Below are 24,518 nucleotides of genomic sequence, written 5' to 3'. Positions count from 1 at the left end.
ATAATTATCAAGAGTATTTGAGATTTACAATAATTGTTATTTTAGCTTGTTCCGTATTTTGAGTTATATAAGTTTTTCAACGTAATATAGCCCGCTTTTCTCATAATAAATGAATGCGGTAGTACATTTCATTATATTTTAGTAAAACCAAAAAAGATAAATTTTTAAAAATGTCCGGGTAACAAATATGTATTTTTTAATAATGAAAAATTCTTCGAAACAGTAAAATATTTGAAAAGACAAAAAAAAAAGTCACTTTCTAAAAAATGATAAAAGAAACAAGTAGACAGTTCAAACATAGATCTCTTCTTTTAATACAATATAATATTTTTTCCTTCCCAAACTGCATCATATCCAACAATGATTTGGAATTCCCTGCCATTTGAAACATTGTATGCCTCTATTCAAAATAATGCCTTTGACTCAACAGTATTTCAAAAAGTTTTGAGTGACCTTCAGAATTTAAATTTAAATGCCAATAAATCAAAAAATCAAGAAAGTAGATCAATTCTAGAGAAAGGTAAAATTAAAATTAGTGATGGGTCAGAATACAAGTTAAGTCAAGAATTCATTGTTTCAGCTATAAAATTATCCGATGAACTAAATTTAGATGAAATTGTTACTTGTGAATTAATGCTTTCGAATTTATCAGACTCAGACTATTCTAAAAATGATAGCCTTTTATTAATTAATAATGGTAAGACAGCATATTATTTGAGAAGACAATATATACTGCAAATTGTATCTTATATTGTTAATTGTCTAGATCGAAATGATCATATTATCAATCAACTTATTTTCAGTGATTCCAAATCAACTCTACTATCCAATATCTTACCTGCATTTACATCAATTCATTGTCAGTTAAATGATATTAAACAAATGATTAATCGAGCACAAATTTTAGAGCAGAATGGCATCCTTTTTAATCAAACTATTAAGTTCAGAAGAGAATTTTTATTAAAAGAATATGATATTCTTGGACAAATTCTATATGGTTTAATCAAATTAGGATGCTTTTTAGATAAACAATCTATACTAAATATAATAGAACATGTTGTAAAATTAGATGTCAACGATTATTTCACAATCTACTACTTACCGGCGTTATTCTTAGCATTCAATAATTTAGAAACTTTTAGCAAAGAATCGGAAGTTAAAGATCTGTATTTACTATTTGTGAAAGATTTAAAATCCGATGATGATATTTCCTTAAAGCCAATCAAAGTTTTATTGATTTTTGTATTTTTGACATTTTTTATTTCATGGTGTAAAGCAAAACCTAATGAAAGAACGAAATCATTAGATTTTAAAACCGATATTGATGAACCTATGAGATTGGCTGTTGAATACGGTGCTTTTGAACAACTGTTAACCATTACAGCAGACACTTCTTTAATTGAAAAAGATAAGAGTATTGATCTGTACTACGATATTAGAAGCCTTTTGCAAAGACATATTCCAAAATTAATTCCAAAACAATTATTAGATGATGAAAGTTATTATGATAAAAGTTTCAAACAAAATGAGATAATGAATATAAACCACACTGACATAAATATAAATAAACCATTAGCAAATACTACAACAGTAAATAATATATTTTCTAAGGTTGATATAACAGCCAATCAATACTCTCCTGAAAACATTCAGTTGTCGGAACAAATGGATTCTTTCTTTTTATTTAGTACCCATAATGTACTTCAAACAATTATCAGTGATTGTGCATTCCTTTTAACAAAGATTAAGGATGCTGAAGAGGACTCATTACTTTCTAGTGAAGATCTAGATTTAGATATTATTTGTGAAAAAGCTGAGTTGGAAAGGTTTTTTATTGCACTATATTTCTTCTATACTTTAAGACCAGAATACTCAAAGGAGTTTTTAGAGAATAAAGAATCTAATTCCTATGGATTTATTGAATGGGCAGCCAAATGTTCGGATAGTCTTATGAGATCATGTTTTTATTTGTTGATATCAAGTCTTTCACATGGTTATGACAATGCAACACAGATATTTAATTATTTCGGTGACAATAATATAATATCTTGGAAAATAATTGTTCAGTATTTTACAGATTATATTGAAAAAATCAACAAGTTTAATAATTTAGAACAGCAAAGGAACCAAAACTTAGAATCAGCTGAGATAGATTCTTTGACACTAGCCCTTGAAGTAGGTCTGAATGAGGAATCAAATATATTGTTATCATCTCTATTAACATTAATTAGTTCGGTAGCACATAACGTCGATAATTCCATTAGATCATCTTTAGCATCTTTATTTATTGACAAATTATTTGAATTTTCTAGACTGGATACACCTCTAATAGGCGCATGCCTTAAGACCTTGAGTAATTTGACTCCAAGAGAAACAAAGGAGAAAGCAAAATTTTGGTTTGCTTTGGACTCCATGATATTTAAAAGATCAAAAATTAATAATTATACAACTTCATACATTGCTCCATTCTCGTCTACTTTTACAAATTTTACTGAGATTCTCGGGTTTTTACACTTGTTTAGAAAACTAATCCAAAATAATCAAAGTGATGATAATTCGTTTGGTAAGTTAGAATTTCCAGTAAAATTGGGTCATGGTTATAGAAAAGTTGGTATTGTTCCATATTTTGATTTTATAATACATCAAATTTTTGTTCCTTCTTTAAAAATAATAGATAAAACCTATAAAGAGGGTATTCTGCTTCCTATTTTAGAAACATTTAAATATGCACTGGAATCATTTGACAATTATATTATTATGAACTCCTCTACCATAAATATTAACCTTGACAAGTTAGTTGTTACATCAGATTTTTTTACCTATGTTCAAGAATCTCCTGCTACTGTTGTCTTAAATTATTTATTAGAGGAATCAGTATATAAGGGATTATTTGATATTCTTCGATCCGATAAAGGAGATTCATTTTTTGAATCTAACGTACCATATTCATCAATGAAATTAATAGATTATGTGTTAAATATCATATACAATATTTTAGAATTCCAAGATACCTATATTGAAGAATTAGTTCCAATTGTAAAAAAGTATCACAATACAGATTATGTACTTCCTAAAGAATTTGGTACACACGGGTTACGTTCTTTCTACGATGCAGTTTTTTTTAACTTAGATATAATTGCTCATTTGGGACTTTATGTTGGATATAAAAATTATAGTATCTCATCTAAATCAGTTGCCATCCTCAATAAAATTGCTATGAAATACACATATAAGTCATCCCAAGTATATAATCAAAGCAAATTGTTGGTAATGCTGGATGCAGTTGATGAATCTGCCAAAATAAAGGACTCATTTATTTTCCAATTAGAATCTACCATTGACTCAGAAGATGCACTAAATATGAAGATTGAAATTTTGGAATTTTTAAACCACAATTTATCTTATACTGACTCGTCAATTACTGTATCACATTTTCTTTTGGGTTTTCATGTATCTAACATATTATCTCTTGGTCCTAATTTTCCCACATTTATTGCATCTGGAACTTCATTATTTAGGACTATCTTATATGTCCTACAAACATCATTAGAAGAAATAGACTCTGCTAACGTAAGTTATGCTCCAATGAGATTGGCATGCATTTGCATGGAAATATTGCTAAAGCTATGTCGTAATCCAACAACTTCACGAATTGTTTTAGATGTATTATTACAATATGGTTTCTTTGAAACTATTGTAGGTGTTGATTTATCTATTACAAAGTACACTAGATGGGAGAGTCAATTATTCCAACCTTCTTCTGTTGATTTTGCCAATAAATTTATTAATTCGCCATCTATCGGTGCGTTATTCTCATTTTTAAGTTACAGAAATTATTTGATTCAATATTTAAGTTTATTTATCCATAGAGTGTCATCTTTTGGTACTAGTTCACAACTTCTTTCCTATATTGATTTATTAATTTCTAACACAATGTATTCAGCCAAAATATTTTCCTTTTTAAATAGTCTAGGTTATAAGAATATTAAAATTGATAGAAATTTAGCTGGTGTTGATTCATACCTATCTGAATTATCAATCGATTTAACAACAATCAAATTAGCAAAAAGGTGTAATGAGAATGTATTTGAAATGGACAACATAGACAGACTGTTGTCCTTGGGAAATCAATCACAACAACTATCTTCTACAAAATCTAACTTAACATCAACAAATAAAGAGGAAAAAAATACTGGTATATACAATGAAAGTTATAGAAACCTAAGACAGCATATTATTACTTTTGTTAGTGATTCAAAGCTAAACGATCTGCAATTTTCCATTTTGCACTCATGGGCTCAGTTGGTTCAAATATTGGTTTCTGATGGAAAATTGGGACCACTGAAACGTTCAAACTTTATCCTCGAAATATTTAGCATCATAATTCCCAAAATTAATGATTATGTCGAGTTTGATATTCGTTTATCCGAAGATCTAGTATCATTAGTAGTATTTTTGTATGATATCTATAATCAAGATCGTCTTACAATTAATCAAAAAGACTTATTAGATGGTCGCCTGCAAAACTTATTCAAAGTCTGTATTCATGGCATCACATCGCCATTATCATCCATACCTTTAAGAGCTGACTTTTATGTTCTTGCTAACCAATATTTAATTAGGGTGTTAAACGATCAAACATTTGCAGGTGATATTTTACAGAGTCTAAGAGTTCAGAGTGAAAGATTTGTGGAAGTTATTTGTAATGATATTATTTACGGGGAGGGTACGAGTCGTATTACTGCATTATTTTTATTAGATTCATTGATTAAAGTTGCTAAGTCCAATAAAGAAAATATTATTGTAGATTCCTTAATAAAGAATAGTCAACTTCATTTAATTATTTGTACATTAAAGAATGTCGATGTTTTAATGGGTTCAAAAGCGGAGCCAATTGAGATTGATAACTTCCTACATGAAATTACTGCTTTTAAAGCTATTATTTATCTTCTTTTGCATATTTCTGAAACAAAAAATGGTGTCAAATGTATCATTCAAAATAAGCTTCTCAAAGTAATAGGAGAGATCAAATTTTTGCAAGTAGATCCTGATTTAGGACTAAGGGTTATAGCAGAGAATAAATCCTTGCAGAAATCAGGTATTGTGGAAATTACTCTGGATGAAAGAAAACTAAGAATATATTCTAATAATAATATTTCTTTAAAAGAACTACTTATTCCAATCTTTCAATTGTTAGTTGTTATATTAATAAATGCAGGCAACCAAAATTACGAAGTGATCAGATCTGTAAGAGTATTATTGGCTTCTTTCGAGAAGCTATTAATAAGTGTATTTAAATATGACACTCTAGAGGAAACAGAGACTATAAGACAAGAACAGTCTCCAGGGGAGTTAATTAAGCTAATTGTATTATTATGTTCAATGACCGGCTATTATGGTGAAAAAAATATCTAATATATGTGTTAAGGACTAGTGTGAATTAACTTATAAGTACATAAATATATTAAAAAATTTACATCCAAATATAATGATTCATGTGTTTTATATAGTTTAGCTTATTTTAAGTCTGCTCAGAGAGCTGATACAATACAACTAGGTTCTTTGTTAAATAAAAGTCAAAAAAAAAAAAAAAAAAAAAAAAAAAAAAAAACAACTTTATGTGAAAGTGAATTACATACTTTCTGTATTTTTAAAAACAGGACATTGTAAGAAGAAATTTTATTTTCATCTAATAGCTTGCCCACTAACACATGCATATAACTATATACGTTAATCAAGGATATATTTGAATTTAAAGACTAAATAAAAAATTTTAATCCTAGCATAATCTCACGACTTTTTAGAAATCATGAAAGCAAAAGTTCAGAAATCGAATGTGTTCAAATTTTATACAACGACTAGTAATGGTATAGATTGATCATAAATATAGTAAAACCAGAATATATTATTGGATATTACTACTTTAATTATATTACTTTCTAAATAAAGTGAATAAAATTACAGATTGAAAATTTGAAAACATCGTTTCTTCCTCTATGGCGACATACCAATAATACACTTCTGTTTTGCGAACAATCGATATGTAAAAAAACAAAGCTTTAGTTTATATAATTATATTGATCAATCATTCATAAAAAAAAGAAAAGAAAAAAGCTTTCTTGCATTATAATATACAATAAATAAATATACAAAGCTGTGTTAATTTATTTTAGTGTAAAAGTAATTACAGAAGACTTCTGAAAATAGAGTTTAATTCAAACAAAGTGAGTCTGAATATACTTCATTAAATCATGGTAAAATTCCAATTGTAACTTATTAATACAATTTGGTAGACATATCTAATAAAGTATAGATAAAAGATTTATCATGTTTGCTAAATTTCAAAGTTGATAATAATCTTAAAGTATCATATTATCTGAAAGATATCCGAATTACACTATTTATCGACACTATAAGAACAGTATAATATATAACATATGACTATCTTTATAAGTACGTAGTTTCTCTAGTAATTTGGTAACAAATTGTAGAAACACTATTATCTTTCTACGAAATTCATTAAGCAAAGATTAGTGAAGTATTGTTACATAGGTATAAATTAGATCAACAAGTTTTTGAAAGAGATGCTTTTTTATCCGGAAAAGTAACTTCGCCTTAAGACTAACAATTCCGCATTGGTTTTCACTAAATATCTCTGAAAAAAAAAAAGTAAGAAGCATAAGCATGTTTCACCTAAACTGTCAATTATATAAAATAAAGGATAAAATTATGCCTAAAACTTAAAAGTTGCAAAGGAGTACAAAAAACATCTGAAATAATACAAGTATATAACATACTTTCTTTGCTGTCAGATAATGGCATAGGTCACCAATTATAAATTAGAAATTTTAAGCATGAATCTCTCTACAATTGATTATAAACCCTTGGATGACATCGCTTCAATCTTTTTGAATAAGACCTCATTAGATAATATTAACAATACAATATTGCTGACCAATAAATACAAAAATCATTTAAACGATATTATAAAGCAGAATAAGACTATATCATCCTTCCAAGATCATACAACTGAATTTTCAGAAACTACTATACTTAACAACGCATTGATCAAGTATAAAAAAACTAAGGACAAAGCTAAAAAAACAGAAACTACAATTAAAACATTAACTGAGGGAATTTCTCATTTAGATAATGCAAAGCATAATTTACTCCAAACTTTGAAGTTTTTTCAAAATTTCAAAATATTAGTAGATAATTATTTTGAATGCAAACAATTGCTACAAAAATCGGCATATATAGAAATGGTTTCTCCATATAAAATTATGTGTTCGTTAACAGAAAACACATTCGGTCCATTTAAATCTGTTGACGTGGTCAATAAAATGCTTATTTCTATATGGATTTTGAAATCAAATATTAATAAAAATATAAAAAAATTGTTTATACAGGTACTTGATACTAATGTACAAATAAATGAAACTCTAGAAAAACAGTCAAGAGATGGCGCATGTGAATTGATAAACTCTGAAGAAAACACAAAAAAGGAAATTATTGATTGGTTACTGGAAAGGATCTTATATGAATTGAAAGAAATATTTCAGTTAGATGATGAAGCAGGTTCTTTAGAAAATTTATCCAGGCGTTTTATTTTTTTCAAAAAACTATTAAACAATTTTAATTCAAAACATGCTTCCTACTTCTCACCTTCATGGGAACTTCCATTACAATTGACAAATAGATTTTACCAAATGACTAGAAAAGATTTAAAAGTTTTATTACACAGAGAATTTGGATACAAAAAACCATCTATTGACTTATTTATGCAGTCCTTACAAGTAACTTTAGATTTTGAAAAATATATTGATGTAAGATTCTCTAATAAATGTAAAGAGGAGAAGTTAAGCAGTCAATTTGAACCATATTTATCATTATGGGTATCGCATCAAGATGAGATTATGGAAAAGAAACTACTGTCTTATATGAGTGAAGTCAAGATGCCTTCAGACTCTTCGGACTCTTTAGTAGTTCCTTCAAGTGCAGACCTTTTCAGAACATACAGAAATATCCTAACAGAAACTTTAGAGTTGGTAGGCGAAAGTAAAAATGAATCTATTTTAATATCTCTATCAAATTTTTTTGCAAAATGGCTGACAGAATATTTAAACAAAATTTTAAAACCTTTATATGTTGTAGATGACTCAGTTTCAAAGGAACAGCATAATATAATCAAATATACAGTATTGTTAGTAAATACTTGTGATTATTGTTCAACCACTATTGATCAGCTAGAAGAAAAATTATCTATATTTAGTTCTAATGCAAGAGGTGTTTCTGATCCTTTTATTAAAGCTAAAGATTTTTATGATGAGCTACTTTCAAAGTGTAATAGTTTTCTTCTTAAAAAAACTATTCACATGGATTTATCTTTTGTAACTAAAGAGTTTGATAATACTGATTGGGCTCATATTACTGTTGAAGATTACAGTAGATATATGGTAACATTGAAGAAAATACTAACTTTTTCAAATCCCTCAAGTAATGAACCATATAAGAGTTGTCTACAAGAAACCATCACATTATTGAACAGAGATGTATACAAATGGAATTTTTTGAATAATTTCATCGATTCCTTAACATCTACATATGTTGAATGTGTTGTAAGACTTTTGCAACCCCTTCCACCTTTTGGTGAGTTAAGTAAAAGACGATCTTTTGATATCAAACAGGTTGTTAATATTGGAGAACAATTGTTATTAGATATTGAATTATTACGGAGTATACTAAATCTATTGGCTGAGAACATAGTCAATTCTAATTCAAATACTAAGTCATCTTATAAGTGGACACAAAAACATATAGAAAAAAATCTAGACGTGTTACTGGCCTTTTTTAAACTACTGGTGGTACCAATAACTTCATCAAACGATTATGTTACTACATATGCAAGATTGACCTCTCAAAATAAAAATCCATTAGTATGGGCATTTACTTTTTCTTTAAAAGGGGCTCCCTGGGATATCAATTTATGGAAAGAACATTGGCAATCCTTTCAAATATGGAGGGAAGTTAATACAACAGGAGAAAATGATTTGTTTGTGTATAAGTGGAATTTGAAGAATATTACTCGATATGAAACAAATCTAAAAAGAATTCAAGATTCAATATGGAAGGATTTTGTTAGAGGTAATCTTGAACTATCCGTACAAGCTAATAAGTAGATATATTAGGTTCTATCATTGGGTGTGAGTGTCTTAATTTTCGAAGTGTTTTTGATCAATTTAAATTTTGAAAATATTTTATATAATGCACGTCTATAAATATGTAGATAACGAAAGAAACTACTCTATTGCTCAGGTCAGCCTTGAATTAATCTGGAAGTCAAAGACTCTAAATCTTCCAAAGTTTGAGGTTCTGTTACCTCAATAATATCGTTGTTATCATCAGAGGCAGAATCTGATTCAGCCACAGATTCAGTGATCCTAGGTCTCTTAAATTTCTGCTCTTCATCCGAATCATAATCATGCATATCATCACTCAAATTACCAGTACCTAAATAGACCACTGGTTCTTCATAGTCTGATTCATTTGCCATTTCTCTTTCCATCTCTTTTCTCATAGCCTCTAATCTTTTTCTCTTTCTCTCCTGCTTTTTTTCCTTAGCTATCTGCTTATCGATTACATCCATTTTGGACATTACTTCGGACTCCTTAATGATAAACTCTTTCTTTTGTTCTTCTGCTGTTCCCCTCTTGTGGAAGTCTTCCTCACCTTCTAGTTCATAAACTGGATGAGAAACACCGTCATCATCAAATACGAGTTTTGTAGCATTTCCTTTTGTTGAAATGGAAGCTTTTTTAGATAAAGCTCTTCTTTGTGCTCTTTTAGAGATTGGTGCAGTCAAATCAGGAAGTTCTTCCTCATTTAGTGCATGATCAACACGTTTAATCTGCATAAAATCATCTTCATCTTCATCATTTGCGGTAGACTTGGTAATGTTTAAATAATGTTCACTTAGCACAGTTTGATTTTTACGTTCAAACATTTTATCAATTTTTGTTCTAACAACTTTAGTATCCTTTTCAAGTTCTCCATCTTCGTTTGTATTAGCTAAAGATAATAGAGATCTTGAAGTATTCTTTAATTTCTTAGCACGTTCAATGGCCTTCATACCCTTGATTTTAATTTTTGGAGCACCAGGAAGACCTAGTGAATGTGCGAACTCTTCTGTTGGTAATTCGTCAAATCTAAAGACTTCTTTATCTTTTTGAATATATACGGATCTAATATAAGAAATAAAAGCCTTTTGGGCTAGGTACTTTAATTCTGGATCTTTGAATAGTAATGATTGTAATTGTGATTTGATAGACTTCTTTTTAGATTGTTTAATAGTTAATTTATTTGGCTCTATATTCTTATTCTTTAATCTTGATAAGAATACATTACATTCTTGAGGAGTTAACATGATAAGTGACTTACCGTTTTTCCCGTAACGAGCAGATCTGCCTACCCTATGAATATATGTATCTGTGTCTTCAGGACAGTCAACTTGAACAACCCAGTCAACTGCTGGAAAATCAATACCCCTTGCAACAACATCTGTTGCAAATAGACATACCTGTTGAGCACGACTGAACTTATCAAGAGTTTCTGTTCTTGCTGTTTGTTTCTGTCTGCCATGAAGATGTAACAGTGAAATACCTGGTTGCATTTTTCTAAATGTTTCATAAACAAAATGTACCTGTTTTGAACTGGACAAGAATACAATCATCTTCGACTTTAAATGGGATTTAATGAAACTGAATAGTATATCTAATTTATCCGGTAATGCAACTTCAATAAATGATTGTTGTAAAGTAGAAGGCGTAGCTGCCCCTATGGAACCATTACTTACAGTATCTAAGGTACCTACCATTTTGTAATCTGTTAAAGACAATCTTGCCAATTCTGAAAGGGAGTTTGGTTGTGTAGCTGAAAACAAAAGAGTTTGTCTTGTAAGAGGTAAATTACTAACAATAGCATCTAGAGTATTTTTGAACCCCATGTCGAGACATCTATCTGCCTCGTCCAAAACAAGCATTTGAAGATTAGAGGTTGTCAAACCAATTGCTTGATCCATATGTTGTAAAATTCTCCCTGGAGTCCCGATTAAAATATTAATTTTCGAAATTCTCTCAGATTCAAATTTCACATCTTTACCACCAATAACCAGCCCAGCAGAAAATGACATATGAGCACCAATCTTTGTTAAGACTTCATAAATTTGCATTGCTAATTCTCTAGTTGGAGATATGACCAACGCACCAAGACCATCAAACTCAGTCCATTTTTCACGATATAATTTTTCTAAAATTGGCACTAAAAAAGCCAAAGTTTTCCCAGAACCTGTTTTAGCAGCACCTAGCACATCATAACCTTTCAAAGCTACAGGAATAGCTTCCTTTTGAATATCTGTCATTTTCACAAATGCAGATTGGTTTAAGCCTTTCAGTACATTTTTACTAATTGGTAAATCTTTAAAAAAGGTAGCTTTTGAGGTTTTCGGATCGTATTCCTGAGTCCTTGTAATTAAATCTTGGATATATCTATCTTCTTCCTTACGCTGTTGCTTACGTTGAGCAGTTGTTAGTTTCCCTTTTCTTGCCATTTTTAACAACTTTTGTGATATAGTGTCTCCAACTATAACCTATATAAGTGGATATTGTGAGAGTAACATAGTGTACTGTAGAGTCTCACAAACTCTTATACAGAAGTACCAAAGTTTATCTCATCGATTTTTTTTACCTGATGGAAAAAAAAAATTACAATAAAAAAAATTTTTAAGTCTTATTTTTCTTCAAGTGAAAATTCAAAAGAAAAAGAAATATTGCGATTCGTGAATAAATCGCGTATCACAGTAATAGGCACATCACATAGACCGAAAAAATATTATGAAACATGTTATTATAATGATGATTTTAAAACATTCTATATTAACAAATGTATGAAATTCCTATATAGCAAGAAGTTACTTCTAGTATATCTAAACTGTTAGATATTTACGGAGTTTTGTTGTAAGAGGCTTGAATTTGACAACCATAAGAGGAGTAATCACAATTCATCATGTTCGAAGTAATCACTGTCATCATCTTCATCCTCATCTTCATCATAGACGCCAGAAGATGCACCCTCACCGTTGGCACCATATAATTTAGAAGTTATTGGGAATGCAACTTTGGATAATCCTTCGAATTTCTCCTCAAAGTCTTCTGCAAGAGCAGTGTCAAAGTTGTCATCCAACCATTCTAGAACGTCACTGACAGCATCTAGTAATGTAGTTTTATCATCTTCTTCTAATTTGTCACTTAATTCTCCATTAACTTGATTCTTTAAAGAATGAGCATAGTTTTCTAACTTGTTTCTAGCTTCGACCTTGGCTTTGAAACTTGCATCCTCAGAGGCATATTTTTCAGCTTCTTCGACCATTCTTTCAATCTCTTCTTTAGACAATCTACCTTTGTCGTTAGTGATTGTAATAGATTCAGATTTACCAGTACCTTTGTCAGTTGCGGAGACGGTTAAAATACCATTAGCATCTAAAGCGAAGGTAACTTCGATTTGAGGAACACCTCTTGGAGCAGGAGGAATACCAGTTAATTCAAATTTACCTAACAAATTGTTGTCTTTAGACATTGCTCTTTCACCCTCAAAAACTTGAATCATAACTGTTGGTTGATTATCAACAGCAGTAGAGAAAATTTGTGACTTCTTAGTTGGGATAGCTGTATTTCTCTTAATTAATGGAGTCATGACACCACCGGTAGTTTCGATACCCAAAGTCAAAGCATTAACATCTAATAAGACGATATCTTCAACACCTTCTTCACCAGATAGAACACCTGCTTGAACAGCTGCACCATAAGCAACAGCTTCGTCAGGATTGATACCTTTAGATGCCTTTTTACCACCGAAGTAACTTTCTAATAATTGTTGAACCTTGGGGATTCTAGTAGAACCACCAACAAGTACAATATCATCAATATCCTTCTTATCTAAACCAGCATCTTCCAATACTTTTTGGACAGGTTTTAAAGTCTTTTTGAAAAGATCCAAGTTTAACTCTTCAAATTTAGCTCTTGTTAAAGTTTCACTTAAGTCAATACCATCCACAAAAGAATCAATTTCAATACGTGTGGACATTTGGCTAGATAAAGCACGTTTAGCCTTTTCAGCTTCTCTCTTTAACTTGGCCAAAGCTTTATTATTATCACTTACATCAATACCATGTTTCTTCTTAAAGACTTTGATCAATTGACGGACAATCTTATAATCGAAATCTTCACCACCTAAGTGTGTATCACCAGAAGTAGCTTGTACTTCAAAGACACCATTTTCAATAGATAATAAGGAAACATCAAAAGTACCACCACCTAAGTCATAAACAATAATTTGGTGTTCTTTCTTATCCTTATCTAAACCGTATGCAATTGCTGCTGCTGTTGGTTCGTTAACAATTCTTAAAATGTTTAGACCAGCAATGGTACCAGCATCCTTAGTAGCTTGTCTTTGGGCATCATTAAAGTATGCTGGCACAGTAACAACAGCATGAGTGACTTTGTGTCCTAGATAGTCCTCAGCAATCTGTTTCATTTTACCTAAAATCATACCAGAGATTTCTTCCGGGGTAAACACTTTCTTTTCACCTTTGACAGTGACTTCAACAGCTGGTTTACCATCCTTATTAACAACTTTGAATGGTAAATGTTTGATATCTCTTTGGACAGATCTATCATTATATTTCAACCCAATTAATCTTTTGATGTCAAAAACAGTGTTATGAGGATTTGAAGCAATTTGATTCTTTGCTGCATCACCAATAAGTCTTTCTTCGTCGGTAAATGCAACGTAGGATGGTGTAATTCTATTACCTTGTTCGTTAGCCAAAATCTCGGTCTTACCATTTTTCATAACTGCAACACAAGAATACGTGGTACCCAAATCAATACCAATAACAGTTCCATAATTAGTAGCGTCATCTGCACGTACTAAGAAGTTAGAAGTCTTATTACCACCATTTAGGGGAAGAACCACCAAAAATAATACATAGCAAAGGACTGATAATGGAACCAGCCATTTCGAAGTGTGTGTCCTATTAAAAAACATATTTATATTCTTTTTTCTTTTTATATTAATATATACTATGTTTTTTATCGTTTTTCTTTTTTATTTTCTTTATCTATTTTATCTTCTTCTTCAATTTCTGTGTGTACTATGTAATCGAATTCAATAAAACAAGTATATCCAATTCATCAAGTCTTATATGAAAAGGATTACAAAAGTAAAAGGATGGAAAGATTAAGTAAAAAGAGGCTCACGAGTCGAAACGTTTTAGAAAAGAAACAAGGATGTTTGTGGAAAAAAAAAAAACTTCGTCCAAGAAAGAGGCTAGGAAACGGGATAATTCTCAATTGTCGTACTAATTGTGGTTAAGGACGTGTTTTCCTGTATATATATATATATATATATATGTATATAAATAAATACGTTTGTGTGTTTGTGTTTGTGTTCGATTGCACAAAATTTTTCGTGTACCAAAAAAAAAAAGTACAAATTAATTTTTTTTTTCTTTTTGAACAACTCATCATTTTTTTTTTCAAGGGAACAAAAACAAAGACAAAGACAAAAAAAAAGAAACGAAAAGAAACGAAAAGAAACGAAAAGAAATTCCTGAAATCTCAAATTCGACACAAAATACCTCGTGTTAAGCGACAAGAAACTTCTAGAAAAAAGAAAACGGGAGACAAAAAGGAAAATAATGACACGTTATAATAACAACAAGCGGGCATATGTGAGCATACGTGTATGGTTCTACCAGAAGCTATAGACTTTTGTCTTTTTGCTAGATCTCCAAGCCATACGGGGTATATAACTGAACGAATAGAATAATATATACAGGAGTGTCTGAGGCTTTTCGGTGTTGTTCTTGTTAAAAGTTAGTAGTATAGAACACAGCTTTCTTTTTCTGTTGAAAAGAAAAAGAAAATAAATAAATAATAAAAAAAAAAACTAAAAAAGCGGAGGGTTAAGGAATAGAGATTCTTTAATTATCAAGCATTATTTTGTTAGTAGAAAATTGACATATATGCATAAATTTCTTCTTTTCCACATTTAGTCCTTATCTTGGAGATGATATTATTTATACAGTAAATAAACCTCTTTTAATATATGCGTTTTAAGGACAACATTTCCTTGGCAGAGGCTTGTAATAAACTGGAACTTGAATATTAAAATAGGAAAGAAGACGAACTGTAAAAACTTACAATGACATGGGAAACAATAATGACACATAAAGAACACATGGCTACAGCGGTTAAACTTGCAAAATATGCATTAGATAAAGGTGAAACACCTGTAGCATGTATATTTGTAGATAAAATAACAAATCAAATCGTAGCATATGGTATGAACGATACAAATAATTCGTTGAATGGTATTGCCCATGCAGAATTTATGGCTATAGAACAAATTAAATTGAGATTCTCCAATGATCATAAAGGGTTTGCTGAGTTTTGTTCAAACTGCATTGTTTATGTGACTGTGGAACCATGTATAATGTGCGCATCTGCATTAAAACAACTACGTATACATAAAATCTACTACGGTTGTGGCAACGATCGATTCGGGGGTAATGGTACTGTACTGTCTATAAATAACAATATGTCAACATTGGGATATGACGGTTCCATTTTTCAACAAAAATCTATTCCCGGCCTATATAGACGTGAAGCCATAATGTTATTAAGATATTTTTATGTTAAAGAGAATAAAAGATCTCCAAATCCTAGAGCTAAACTGGATAGAAATTTAGATACAAAAAACTTTCCAAACATTAATTGGTCTCAATATATGGATAGAAAATTATTTGGTCAAGAATTTGGTTTAAATAATTTGAGAAATTATGATTCAATGACTGATTTAGAAGATTATAAAAGTATTGATTGGGATTTAATTGATTCACATTATGACTCTATTGTAAGGGACATAAAAAAGGAAATAAAGCAATTTAAACAGAAGGAAAATAAGAAACTGAAAATATAGAATGATATTGATCGTCTTGTTTTACAATGACAAACTACACGTATATTCTAAATGTCATATGAAAAACAAATAACCAACATTTAGATATAGACGTAACTTTTCTTTTTGTCATCTATTTATTTATGTATTAAATAGCAATATCATAAAATTTTATTTGGTCAGGTATGAAACAATCATTTAGTTTTGTGACTATGCAAACCTTTTGCACCTAAATAAATATTGCAAATCAAAATAAGTTTTATTATAGGCTATTATTTTAAATTTGCATCAATTTCGGTCCATGTTTCTAGCATTTTTTCATAGAATTTTATGTGATTATCTGCAAGGCTTCCAAGTGATTCCTTTAGCTCCTTTGTTTTTGTTTCCTCGAATAATTTGATTTCTTTTAATGTTTCTTTTTCGAATGCATCTGCTATTTTTTTAGCACTTTCTAATTCATTATTTAGAGAATTGATTTTATTTTCCAACTTATTAATTTTTTCACGGCGCACAGATTCTTGATTAATGCCTGCCATCTCTTCTAATTTGTTAGTAAAAAAATTCGTTCCACCATACCCGGATATTAAATTATCTCTCATTTTAACTGCTTTGGTTAAATACTCATTTAATTCTTCATAATCAATTTGTTTTTGATCTTTCAATTTTACCAATTGCCTCATACTGTCAATAAAATGTTCTAAACTTTTTAAATCAACTACATATTCATAATCTAGATATTTGTTCAAATCACTTAATCCATAGGATAATTGAATAATTCCATTCGTAAAACTTTTTAAATTTTGTGACAACTTTTCATCATTACTATCATTTATGTTACATTCTCCGGACTCTTGATTGCGTTTAATTAGATCATTCAACTCCTGTAAATTTGTTCCCAATTTACTAAAATCCTCAGATATGAAATCATTTTTTTTGATAATCTTATGAAAAATTTTATCTAACTTGATAATAGTGTGGTTCAACCTGTCATTTTTTTCCTTAACCTCAACAAATTCTTCACTCTGATTATGAACCGATTTGAAAGCATTCATGAATGAATCTGTAACTTCTTCCTTAGTACTAGGTAACACTTTGGCCAAATTTTTTTTGTATGCTTCCCAATCATCACTCGTCAAAAACATTCGTAAAACATTTGATTCAGATAGAATTGGATGGCATGCAATACGTCTTAAAAATTTTTGAAGACTGTGGCATCTTTTTTGAGTGAATCGTTGACTAAATCTATCACCTGCAATATATTGGAAAACTTTCTTGTCTGGCAACGGTGGAATTATACAGGTGGGATGGTCATTGTATAATATTTCCTGTAATAATAGTAAATCACTATATCTTCTATGCACAACAATAATTTTGTCCATATCATAATCCACTTTGGTGGTGTCCTGATTGTTTTTAAAATTAGAAGTGTGATAAGAAGGATTATTTGTCTTAGTTGATATCTGGTAGCTCACATATGATCCAGATGATCCACGATCACCATGTATTTTTTGAGGATCGGAGACCCTTACTTCTAGAATATATTTTGTTTTAGATTTATTGTTTCTGATTGATAAAATATCACAATCTTGACTATTCTCGTTGGTATTAGAAATATCTTGTTTTATGGGTGTTTTATGTGACGCATTACTAGGTTCTGTCATTGAGATTACTTGCAACTGTAACTTTTTGGTAACAGGCCGTAATATACAAAGAGCTTTATTCTATTTCTTGCTTGAAATCGTCTGTGAAGAGTTACATTACCTGAAAGACGGAATTTTTGTTTCATCTGTTACTTCTTCTTTTTATATTTTTATTGATTGATTTTACCCTTAACTATTTTTCAGAATTAGATAGGTAGATACAAAAAAATAAGCAAAAATAAACCGGGAATTTTTTAGCCAAAACTTCGAATATCAAAGTACATATGAACGATACTAGGTATAGTGGATGGTGAATCCCATACAAATTGAAAAGAAACATACCTGTAAAGCAAAAGTTCTGTCATTCTCTACTATTTGATTTTTCAACTTTTTCTAGATTGGGATTAAACAATTCCTCATGCTCAAGTTTATAAAGAATTAAAGCTTAATCATCAATATATTGCAAAATATAGAAAAACAAGATTGTATGACACTTCAGAGTTTGTTAAATAATGTGTTGCCAAAAAACGGTGACTTTGAGATATTTCATTTACAAAGTAACCCATGTGAAATAGTGCCAATCATTACACCAAAGAGTAAAATAACTGGTTCAAAAGAAAATCCGGATTCACGGACTGTTAAAACTCAACATTTTATTGCACTATCCTGTAAAAAAAAATTTGTATATGCTTTGGAAATATTTGTTTACATAACTGTTCAGAATGACACAGATAAAAAATATCAAAAGATACAGCCTCCTGCTGAAAGACTGATTTTTATTTCAAAGGCAGATACAAATGGATATTCTGATGTACGTTTTAGCACTAAAGATGTTACCAGAGTAATTTTAGAATATATCTTGAAAATTGATCCTAACTATTATTTATTAAGAGTGAAGCCTTTGAAAAGAAAGTACAAAAAAGAGGATAAAAAAAATTTTATTATCGGTAAAGATAAAATACAAAACAATTTGAAAAAGCTTTCTAAGAAAGCTTTGGATAATACTTGTCATATTCTCGATCAGGATATATATTTCTTAAATATCTCATTTGCAGGTAAATTTATAACTAAAATATGTCTATTCACAAGACCAGCAGATCAATATCTATTTCCAGGGTCCTCAAGCAATAGAGGAAAACATATACTTAATGGTATGCAGTTGATGAAGTGGTGGTTGCATATTATTGACAATCTTGTTGAGGAGAAATTTGATAGATCAAATAAACTTAAAGCATGCTTAAAGATTCCTGGGGAGGATGTATTAAGGGTCGGAAAACACTTTGTTGGATGCAGGTATCGTAATTGGAAATCTGGTGATATATTTAGTGATGATCTTAATTCTTTAGCAGCGTTTTGCATTCCATTATTTCCAGATGATCCTAAATCCAGATTTTTACATCAGTTGGTGGAGGAAAATAGAATATTAGATACCAATTTGAGGACTTTTTGGTTTGAATTACAAGAAAGACAAGAATTTAAGTTAAGTGTATTGGTATCAGTAATTGGAGTTGAAGGATATACTGTAGAAACATCTAGTTATTCGCCTATTCAAGGTGAAGATGTCATCGTAACTTCATCTTTGAAGCAATTTCATTTTTTGAAAAATTATATTAGTGCCGAAGAATATGACACTGAAGAAGGAGCAATAGAATCGTATTTTAATGTTTCTAAATATCTATCTTCTAATTTAAACATGAAATTATTAAAATTGGTAGGTAGTGAAAAGGTTTTAGCACGAAAACAAAATTCTAAGGTAAACTTATTAGAGAGGGGTTCTGTGGTAACCATATTGACACCACGAAAGAAACATAAACAATAGAATTCTAAATAGAAGCAGGAAAAAAGCTAAATAAAGTATAAATGTTTGTACTTCCAACACAAATATAGTTAATATTTGAATTAAATAAAGCACGAGATTTTTTATATTTACCTGTTTGGGTCTTATCGATTGTTATAATGGGGTGACATATTGAAACGCATAAATGATATCATTTAGACAATATAATTTTTTATAAATTGTGGGTAATAGTGTATAAACCTATAAGTGTAATATTAAGTGTTGATATAAATTCATTTGTAAAGAATATTTTTGTTTTACTTCTATCTAAAAACAAAATTTTTTGAAGTATTTTAATTTATTTTTTGTATTTGTTGTGATCGGATAAATCTTTAAGAATTATAAAAAAAATTACAATTAGAATGCGGAAATTATTAGAATATATTACTATTTTGCTGCCTATTTATATTATTATATATTGTTGTATTTTTCTTTATTTGTGATATAGAATATTCTCTATGTATCTAGTGTAAAATACTGATAACATTTGTCTTGGTCAAAATAAAAAATAACTGTGTGTAATAGTAGAGGAAAAAAATCTATGTAAACTTTCCCCTGTGATATCTTAAAAATAAAATCAAACAAAATATAATATAATTTTGTATAACACATATATATTAATTATCTTAAATCTGTTTCTTATTTCTTTCTTTAGTTCCTTTACATTTAAAAAAAGTTTTCTTTTTTACTGAGAGATGTATTTTTTTTCACAAAGTATAAAACTGTTATCACGATTTATGATAGAAAAGTAATTGTCCAGATATAATATAAGGGTTGTCACTAGTAACACATTAAAATATGGATATTTAGTATATAACTGATTAATTCTAATTAATGAATACATTAGTTCTTGTTTTCTTATTACTTGTTTTATTTTCCTAGATGAAACCTATTAGATAAAATACAAATGTTTAATTACCTCTGAAACCATTTTTCAATAATCAAAAATGCCTTAAATAAACTTCTCAGTAATTTGTCACTGATGTTTATCCGACAATCGTTTGTTCTTTCAGATACACTCACAACTTTGGGTCCAGAGTTTCAACTGCTCTAAGTCCTTCACCTTGACATTCAACGTTATCTGCAGACTACGTATTTCAGGATTTCCAAATAGGATTTCTTATACATAATCACACATTTACAAATAATTAAACAATTAGTCTAAAGACATACAAGATTACATTTTTTTAGGTGGAATATTCATTAAGACAATATCTATAAAAAAACATCTGAAAATCTAGGATTCTTTTTTATTGTTTATGTCTATATTCCTAAATTCCTAGACTACAAACATATTCCAATATTTTTCTAACAACTTTACAGTGAACATTTTTAGGAGTCTTTAAAAATGTGAATAGAAAGTGTACTGTTTGAGCAATATTGAATCATAGTGCATTAATAAAAAAATTTAGTTTATCTGTCACATTCTATATTCTATAAGGAAAAAAACTGATTTCTTTTTCTATATGAATTAAACCTTACCATAATACTTATGAAAAGGAAAAAGCACTTTACAGCAGTGGAAGGCCAAAGGAGAAATAACATGAGTAGTATTTTCAAATATATTTCAGTGTTATAGATTGATTCGACTTTTATGTTGATCATTCCAATATAAGTAAATAATTCCCTCTTAACTACCCATTATTAGAAATTTTATTAAGTAACTAAACAACAGATATTATGACTTTTAAACAAAATTATGAAAGAGTAAAATATTTATTAAATTATATATAAACTTTTTTAAAGTGTATCATATGACATTCAATCGTATTTTTTTGGGAACTAAAATAATGTAAAGTTTCTTTTATGAACAATATTTTGCCTATTTTTATTTTTTGTGAAAGGATAAGAAAAGTGCAACTTTCATCATACATCATAGCAAAACACTTATTTTATAATGTTCATTTATGTTTCAAGTAAAATATTTTATTTCGTAAAAGATGAGAGTATATAATATATACTATATCACATTCTAAAAAATTCAATAAATAATTTTATACGTATATTAAAATAATTGTTTCTATATGGAATTTAAAAATAAATAAATTTTTAAAAAATAAAAACATATGTTTAATAGTTTTTTTAAAAATATCATGTGCTTTTATAATATTTATTTATCGTAACAAATGATTAAAATTTATTGGTGAATAAAGACAAACAATATTACAAGTAAAAAAGAATAATATCATGTATTAACATATTGTACGAGGAAAAATAGTATTTTGTATGTAAGAATCTGAGTGTTGATTAAACTCAATGATGTTTAGGATAATACTGAATAACATTTTGATAATGTATGAAAAGTATAGATTTTTATTTTTTTTCTTATCTATTATATTATTTAAAGTTTATATATGAAGATGTTATTAAATATTTTTTTACAGTATTATTTCTCTAGAAAAATACAAAATGCTAGAAAAAGGAAATTAAAATGATTCATATAATTAGGTATATTACTTATATAGATTTTTAATAAATCAAAGACCTAATTCAATCAATGGTAGTATTATAGTAGATAGACTATTACTCCACATCTTATAAATTGTAATAGAAGATTTCTTATGTAAGTTCTGGTATATTGATGATTACTTTAAATCTTATAACCAAATTTAATATCTTATAAAAATCATTATATCTATGGTTGTACGAATTTTTCACCTAGGCACAAATATTGAAAGTAAGATTGTGTATTTATTGATCCCCCGTTGGATTCTCTATAATAACATGATAATAATATAAATAAATAATTATCAATAAAAAGAAAAAGCAAAAATATATTATATTTTATAGGTTTTCATATTTCTTTTTTAAAACAAGTAAAAAAAGTATAGTTATTACAAGTATGCAAACAATAACTATAGTTTAGAAATATTTTATAAAACACAGAAAATAATAATATAAGTATAGGTAAAATGTATTCTAATATGTTCATATATGATAAAAAGACAGGAAAACTAAAAAATCTAACAAAATATCATTAAAATTACAGTTTGTATTATATTAGAACAAACATATATACTTTATTTTCTGATATTTGAAGAGTTTGTTTTATTTTAAAGTTAAAGACATCCAAAAAAACACATCCTTTATTATTAATACAAAATTACTGCAATGATTAAAACATATTACTGCCTATGCTGCTTAATAAGTAACAACCAAAAAGTGCGAATTACCAAGAAACTTCAATCTTTGGATTACTTTTTTTATACTAACATTTATTCCTATAAAAGTTGTTTATTATTGTACAAAATTTATTTGAAATTTCCAAAATTGGTGTATTATTATCGAATGGAACAATTTTATAATATTCTTGTTAAATCAATAGTTATGGTTTTTATATATGATATATATTACATTATAAAATATTACAACAACCATGTTATTGTAAAATAAATTTATGTTTAATAATAATTTGAATATTGGACTTTTATACAGTAAATTTGACGGGATCCCTAGGCAAAAAGTAATTGTTCAGATATTATATAACATTATATTTTGTATATTTCCCCTTTCTTTTTTTTTTTTTTTTTTTTTTCATTTTTTTAATATAATAATTAAGCATGACTTATTTTTTGTATCCATCTCATCCGTTTTAAAAAGACAAAAATCTTTTTTATCAGATCGAGAATATTATATTTCAATTATTTTTACTTCACTGTGAAATTTTGATGATTAAATATCCAGTGCATATTCAAAATTATTCTTCATTCGAATATGTATTATTAGTACGCTAATTTGTATTACAACAGGGATAATATGACAAAGATACGAATTGCTGTACAAGGTTGTTGCCATGGAGAGCTTGATACTGTATTTCAAAAAGTTAGGCAGCTTCATTCTTTGAAGCCCCTTGATCTTTTAATTATTTTAGGCGATTTTCAAAGTATTAGAACTAAAGAGGATATGAATTACATTAGTGTACCTTTGAAATATCGAAAAATGGGTGATTTTCATAAATATTATTTTAATGATACCTGTAAGGTTCCAGTTCCAGTTATATTTATCAGTGGAAATCATGAATCAATGAAACATTTGATGGAATTACCTTATGGAGGATATGTTGCTCCAAATATGTATTATTTAGGTTATAGTAATGTCATATGGTTTAAAGGTGTGAGAATTGCCTCTATTAGTGGAATTTTCAAAGATTGGGTCTTTGAAACCCCGAGACTCAGTTGGAAAGATGTAGAACTACGACAGTTAAATAATGGTATAGGGCATCCAAAACTCAATATAAAAACATTATACTGTGTAAAACGTATAGATGTTTTACCTTTCTATTTATTAAATAACGAGAGAGGGATAGACATCATGATAAGTCATGATTGGCCAAACGAAATTGTATACCATGGGGATATACAACGATTATTAAAATATAAACCATACTTTAGAAAAGATATTAACAACCACCAACTTGGAAGCCCCGTAAATTGGGACTTATTGTGTAGACTGAAACCCAAATGGTGGCTTAGTGCACATCTGCATGTAAAATATAGAGCTACAGTACAGCATGAATTGCAAGAGAAAAATAGTCTTTCTACTAAAAAAAATGAAAATGAGATTGACTTAGAACTTTCTGATGAAGATGAAAATTTTGATAAAACACAGAGTGAAAACCTAATAAGATGTAATTGTCAAACTTCAGTAACTAATTTTTTAGCACTTGATAAATGTGCACCTAGAAGACAATGGATAGACGTTATTGAGGTTGAACAAGACAAAATGCATATATCTTCGCAAGAACCTACAAATGGTGACATGTTAAATCTGTATTGGGACGAAGAATTTATCAAGGCTTTAAAGTATGTTCAAACAAACAAAAGCTCCTTAAAAGAGCTAACCAATAATATAATTAAAAAAGATTCATACTCCCTTTTGTCAGAAACAAACGTTTTACACACATACGGGAAATATGAAGCCAACCTTTACAAAGTTCCGACATACACCAAGGGTATTCAAAGAAGAGAACAGGAACAAACGAATTATTTTGAGAAAAATTTTTTAAACCAATAATATTTTGTATAAAG

At 28.8% G+C, this 24,518-nt stretch overlaps 8 protein-coding genes across 8 annotated transcripts; 5 read left to right on the top strand and 3 right to left on the bottom strand.

Annotated features, from left to right (window-relative positions):
- Window positions 1–360: 360 nt before the first annotated feature.
- On the top strand, window positions 361–5,415 carry NUP192 (Nup192p; the record flags this gene model as incomplete). The annotated part of the gene is made up of 1 exon (XM_064861368.1): window positions 361–5,415. The coding sequence occupies one exon, from the start codon at window positions 361–363 to the stop codon at window positions 5,413–5,415; it is 5,055 nt and encodes a 1,684-aa protein (XP_064717045.1).
- Window positions 5,416–6,854: 1,439 nt separating this feature from the next.
- Window positions 6,855–9,179, top strand: VPS53 (Vps53p; the record flags this gene model as incomplete). Its single annotated transcript, XM_064861367.1, has 1 exon — window positions 6,855–9,179. The coding sequence occupies one exon, from the start codon at window positions 6,855–6,857 to the stop codon at window positions 9,177–9,179; it is 2,325 nt and encodes a 774-aa protein (XP_064717044.1).
- A 137-nt stretch (window positions 9,180–9,316) lies between these two features.
- Window positions 9,317–11,605, bottom strand: HCA4 (RNA-dependent ATPase HCA4; the record flags this gene model as incomplete). The annotated part of the gene is made up of 1 exon (XM_064861366.1): window positions 9,317–11,605. The coding sequence occupies one exon, from the start codon at window positions 11,603–11,605 to the stop codon at window positions 9,317–9,319; it is 2,289 nt and encodes a 762-aa protein (XP_064717043.1).
- A 443-nt stretch (window positions 11,606–12,048) lies between these two features.
- On the bottom strand, window positions 12,049–14,100 carry KAR2 (Hsp70 family ATPase KAR2; the record flags this gene model as incomplete). Its single annotated transcript, XM_064861365.1, has 1 exon — window positions 12,049–14,100. The coding sequence occupies one exon, from the start codon at window positions 14,098–14,100 to the stop codon at window positions 12,049–12,051; it is 2,052 nt and encodes a 683-aa protein (XP_064717042.1).
- Window positions 14,101–15,258: 1,158 nt separating this feature from the next.
- Window positions 15,259–16,035, top strand: TAD2 (tRNA(adenine34) deaminase; the record flags this gene model as incomplete). Its single annotated transcript, XM_064861364.1, has 1 exon — window positions 15,259–16,035. The coding sequence occupies one exon, from the start codon at window positions 15,259–15,261 to the stop codon at window positions 16,033–16,035; it is 777 nt and encodes a 258-aa protein (XP_064717041.1).
- A 251-nt stretch (window positions 16,036–16,286) lies between these two features.
- SNX4 (Snx4p) lies at window positions 16,287–17,675 on the bottom strand (the record flags this gene model as incomplete). Its single annotated transcript, XM_064861363.1, has 1 exon — window positions 16,287–17,675. The coding sequence occupies one exon, from the start codon at window positions 17,673–17,675 to the stop codon at window positions 16,287–16,289; it is 1,389 nt and encodes a 462-aa protein (XP_064717040.1).
- A 466-nt stretch (window positions 17,676–18,141) lies between these two features.
- RTT109 (H3 histone acetyltransferase RTT109) lies at window positions 18,142–19,473 on the top strand (the record flags this gene model as incomplete). The annotated part of the gene is made up of 1 exon (XM_064861362.1): window positions 18,142–19,473. The coding sequence occupies one exon, from the start codon at window positions 18,142–18,144 to the stop codon at window positions 19,471–19,473; it is 1,332 nt and encodes a 443-aa protein (XP_064717039.1).
- Window positions 19,474–23,247: 3,774 nt separating this feature from the next.
- On the top strand, window positions 23,248–24,504 carry DBR1 (RNA lariat debranching enzyme; the record flags this gene model as incomplete). Its single annotated transcript, XM_064861361.1, has 1 exon — window positions 23,248–24,504. One exon carries the CDS (start codon window positions 23,248–23,250, stop codon window positions 24,502–24,504), a length of 1,257 nt encoding a protein of 418 aa, XP_064717038.1.
- Between the last annotated feature and the right edge of the window lie 14 nt (window positions 24,505–24,518).

Source organism: Arxiozyma heterogenica, assembly GCF_036370985.1.
Source record: "Arxiozyma heterogenica strain weizmannii chromosome Unknown scaffold_7, whole genome shotgun sequence".
Lineage (NCBI taxonomy): Eukaryota > Fungi > Ascomycota > Saccharomycetes > Saccharomycetales > Saccharomycetaceae > Arxiozyma > Arxiozyma heterogenica.
This window is presented reverse-complemented; position numbering and strand designations above follow the sequence as displayed.